The following is a 5,049-nucleotide window of genomic DNA, read 5'->3' as shown; positions in this document are numbered from 1 at the left end:
TGATTATCAACTTTTCTTTTAGATGTGTTTGCAAAATTTTTTAGATAAAAAATAATTATATTAAATATTTGTGGCAGGTGCAAATTGCAAAGTATATATTTTGTATGAAGTATAGTGCAACAATTTAGACTATCAGAGAGAGAGATAAAAAAGGAGATTTAAGTTTTAATTTTACTGGTATGGTAAAAATTAAATTCGTAACTTGATTAATGAGGTCTGAAATTCAGATATAGAAGATTCAGTGATATTTAGATTATTTTAGAAGTTTAAATTAGTTAGATATTAATTGGTCAAAAGAATATCTCTATTAATTCTAAAAAAGAGAATGTAGAAGTTACTATTTTTTTAGAATAAAAACGGATATAAGACATAATGGAAGACACTGAATTACTTGAGCTTAAAAGCGGCTTGAAAAAGTATATTTGTACGAGAAATTTTATTGGAAATACAAATCTAGAATTAAATGACTGAAGAAAGGAGACTAAAGTACAAACTTCTTCCGTCGAAAATTTAAATCTAGAATCAAAAGAAATAAGATATGACATATGCAATAATAAGGATATAGCAACAACCAATGCTGATATTGTTAAGGTGACTGATGACTACTTTAAGAATATTTTATATCTTTCAATCAGGCAGAACCGTAGGCTCAAAAAACTTGTTTCTATGGAAGAGGTGAAAAGAACTATTTTTAGTATCTACCTTCAAAGTGCACCGAAAGAGGACGATATAACGGCTAAATTCTTCCAATTCTACTGAGATATAGTGGGAGAAGACGTGTTTTGAATTGTGAGAAAATTTTTTGCTGGATGTAGAATTTTAAAAAGTTTTAACCACACAAATATCTGTCTAATACCAAAGGTCACATATGCGAGTGGTATGACTTAGATAAGGCCCATCAGTTTGTCCTTTATTGTCTACAAAATCATTTTGAAGGTGCTGGTCCACATACTCCAAGGGTGTATGAACAAGGTAATTAGCCCAATTCAGAGTACATTCTTAAAAGGGAGACTTATTTTTTATAACATTCTTATATATAGCACACGAATATATGAACTACCTTAAACAAAAGAAGCGAGGCTTGGAATATAAAATGACATTCAAGTTTAATATGAGTAAAGCTTATGACAGGGTGGAGTGGCATTTTCTATGGTATCTTATGGAGAAGTTGGATTTTGAATCGAGATTCATTGACTGGATTCGTGAATTGATGACATTTGTTTCTTATTCTGTTGTTGTGGAAGGTCAACTCTATGATTTTTTTTAAATCAAATAGAGGCATCCGTCAAAGTGACCATTTATCCCCTTTTCAGTTCTTATTATGTGAAGAAGGACTTTCCTTCTTGTTACACAAAGCAGAGCAAAACAATCCCATTCGAAAAATTTAGATAAACAGAAGATGCTCAACTATAAATTACTTGCTATTTCGGTGATGATTCTATTCTATTCGGTAAAACCTTGGAAAATATTTGTGTCTCTATTCTAGAATTATTGGAATCTTATGAGAGTTTCAGTGGGCAAAGAATTAATCTTAATAAATTGGCCATGTTTTTCAGTAATAACACTCTGGTGTTGATTAGAATCTCCTTAGCAGTCCAACTAAATATTTCTCACATAGGTGCACAGACTAAATATTTGGGTTTACATTTCCTTGTCAACCGCTCTAAAAAAGCCATATTCAACCCAATCAAAGATAGGGTTTTTAAAACGACACAAGGATGGAAAATGTGCTTGTTATCTAATGGAGGAAGACAGGTATTACTCTGAGCAGTTGGTGAAGGCATATCAAATGGTGTGGATTAGCTAGGATAAGATGACTAGGCCTAAGAAAGAAGACGAGTCTAGTTTCAAAGATCTCAAAGCTAAAAATTTGGCTCTTTTGGGTAAACAGTGCTAAAAAATCACAACTCAATCTAACTCTCTTCTTTCTAGAATACTTAAAGGTAAATACTTCAGATTTAATTATATCCTTACAGCAGAAGTAGGAATCTTACCTTCTTAGAGTTGACAAAGTATTCTTGAAGGGATGCAATCGAGTTGTAGAGAAAAACATTAGTTAGAAAGTAAGTTCTGGCGATATCCAAATCTTCAATGAACCATGGCTCCCTCCTCCTTGCCCCTTCACTGTTCCACTATCTGCGGTACTACTATCAAATAGTTACCATCTGTTATGGGTGAAAGACCTATTTTTGTCAAATAAATAGTGGAACTAAACATTAATCTCAAATCTTTTTCCTCTAAATATTACTCCGCGAATCCTCTCCATAACTACAGGAGAAGGTGAAGACACAATTCAATAGGTGATGAACAGAGTAGAAACATATGATGTTGCATCAGGGTACAAGATTGCTTACCAATTTTACCATATTTTTATTGAATTTTGTCCGAACTTCATGCAACAGATACTAGTTTGGAGACATTTATGGAAACTGAAAATTCCTCACAAGATTTTGCTCTTTGCGTGAAAAATCCTCCATGATAAGCTTCCCATTCTGCTTCTCATCCACCAGCAGTTCCCATCCACTTTGGCAATTTGTTCAATCTGTAAGTCAGTTCCAGAATCACTCATGCACGGTCTATTTTTATGTGGAGACGCTAATTTAATGTGGAAGAAGAGTCTTTTACCTTACCTAATTTTAGACCCTAGATGTTCCTTGTTCTTCGATTTGTGGAGGGATTTGGTGTTACAAACTGATTTTCAGGGAACAAACTCTCATATAACTCGACTGATTTTGATTATAGCTTGGAATATTTGGAAGGAGAGGTGTCAGCGAGTCTTTGAGCATGTCAAGGAGCCTCAGTAGAAAATGCTAGCAAGTAGCAACATTGCTTAAGTTGAACCATGAGCTATCTATTTTGTCTTATGCATAATGTCCCAAAAAAATTTTTTTCTATTTACTTTTCTATGTTATTTTCTTCTTATAATTTCACCTGTTTGTGAATATTTGAAAATTCTCTTTTTTTATTTTTCTTGTCTTGTTGGATATTATATTTATTTTTCTGTTAAATAAAATATTATTATTATCTTTCAAAAAAAAATTCAACAAATTATTTGTATTTGTAGGGAAGAAAAAAATCTGATTTCTTTTTAATCAACCTAATCTATCAGTGATAAGAATATTTTAGAAAATTTAAATCCCTTAATAATGTAAATAATGTGATAGCATATATACACATAATTGAATAACAATGTAAGTTCTTTACTTGTTTTTTTATATAATAAACACATTTAAATTATACCATGATGTAATATATAAGTTATTTGAGTAATTAAATTTAATCAAATTAGTTTAATAACTTAATAATTAATAACTAAATAGTTTAGTTAAAGAAAAAAAAGAGATATAAGAGGAAGAAAATAATTTTAGTTAGACTTAATTATAAAAATAATTTATTCACTTAATATTTTTTAAGTTATATTGTAGTTTTAGTCTATTCCTTTACAGTTAACCTAGCTGATATTTACTTGTTATTGTCATTTGTGCAAACTTGTAATAGTAATAATCACATTTCTGTCAAAAAAAAAAAATAATAATCACATTGTCATATATTCTACTTCACCATGATTCTCTTACTATAATTGCTTTTGCATATTTTAGGCTGTACATAAACGTCGTACACATTTATTGCACAACTCATTTAGGTATTTTGGTATTTTGTTATGCTGTTAGGCTGCATTAGAGAAAGATAAAGACTAAATTAAACCTCTGTATTGTGCTTAAATGTAAAATATGCTAGACTAAACTATGTTTAAGTACCATATTTAGTTTAAGATAAATATCACGACTGAGAGGTAAATTTAAAATTTAAAAAATTAAATAAGAATATTTAAAAAAAATGTTACAAAAGTTTTAATTTCCATCCCTAAAAATTTCGGACACAATCCCTCTCCGAGTCCCAACTTTCAAACGCTACCTTATAGTCATCTAACATCTTGTTTGGAAGATCATCCCCAAAATTTTACCATCATATTTTAAATCAGAACTCTATATCTTAACATTTAATCAAACTTAGACCATCTTCAAACTTCTCATAAGCACATCTTTCATCTGAGCCTGTTCATGACACCACAAAACATTTGCCCATCCTTATGTTCCATGACAGGGCTTGACTTATCACCAGAAAATAAAATGAAAAACAAAATAAAATTAAGCTATAGTAACACATGAATCTTACCAATTGATTATTAACCATATGGTACACGAAAAACAAAAAATATAAGCTGCTGCTGCAACCAAAAAGGGAGAATTTAGCGTCTCCCAGATGCCACCGATTCGGCAGAAAAGAGATACTTTACTCGGGAAAGAACTGAATCATGTGCAGGATCATAAGGATGGTCTTTGGAAGGGATTTCCAGAATTGCAGGAACAGGCTTATTATAACTGTCAACCAGAAACCTTATCATATTTGCAACCTGCACAGTGAAAAAGTGTTGGATCTTCCCAGTGTGATCAAAATGGAGAAATAAAAGGGGCGAAAAAAAAAAAGGCTAGTCATAACCCAAGCTCGTAAGCAAAAATCAAGTGATTAAGGTGGCCAAACAATGAGCAAATGGCATTGAATACATTTTGACTCTCACATAGAATAATGGTTGAATGAAATTAAAATGGAACCAACAATAACAGTAACTGTGGAAACCAGGTTAATTAGGTATTTAAACCCACGGGAAAGACTTCTGAAAAGCAGGAAAACGGCATAGATAGTGCCACTTTGGTCAGCTGAATAAAAAGTACCATGATGTATAGCATTATTCATTGGGAAAATTGTTCAACCAAAAGTTCGTGCGTAAGTTTTGAAAACCTGCTGCAATGCATAAAATATAGGATTTATCATGAAAGAAGATATGACTTACGTATTGGCTAATCAGCACAATTGCAATATCCTCCCTTGTTGTGAATTCTTTGAATGCATCCTCAATTTGTTTGACAGTTGTTTCTGGAAACAAACCAAAGTGGCGAAACATAAACTTGGGTAAAATCAACTTGATTTAAAATTGACCATAAAGAAAGCAGGAAAACTAATCCTTAAGCCCACCCCCCACACCCCCCA

The 5,049-nt window shown here is 31.7% G+C and overlaps 1 protein-coding gene across 2 annotated transcripts in view; it reads right to left on the bottom strand.

The window, feature by feature from the left end:
• Positions 3,844-5,049, bottom strand: part of LOC107632118 (V-type proton ATPase subunit F) — a 3,329-nt gene continuing 2,123 nt past the window's right edge. For both annotated transcript variants that reach the window (XM_016335776.2, XM_016335778.2), the window contains exons 4-5: positions 4,853-4,935; positions 3,844-4,414 (exon numbers count right to left, since the gene is read on the bottom strand). In XM_016335776.2, coding sequence (XP_016191262.1) covers positions 4,250-4,414; positions 4,853-4,935 — 248 coding nt within the window. In that variant the 3' untranslated portion in view covers positions 3,844-4,249. The remainder of the gene's footprint in view (positions 4,415-4,852; positions 4,936-5,049) is intronic.

This window comes from Arachis ipaensis, chromosome B03 (assembly GCF_000816755.2).
Source record: "Arachis ipaensis cultivar K30076 chromosome B03, Araip1.1, whole genome shotgun sequence".
Taxonomy (NCBI): Eukaryota; Viridiplantae; Streptophyta; class Magnoliopsida; order Fabales; family Fabaceae; genus Arachis; species Arachis ipaensis.
This window is presented reverse-complemented; position numbering and strand designations above follow the sequence as displayed.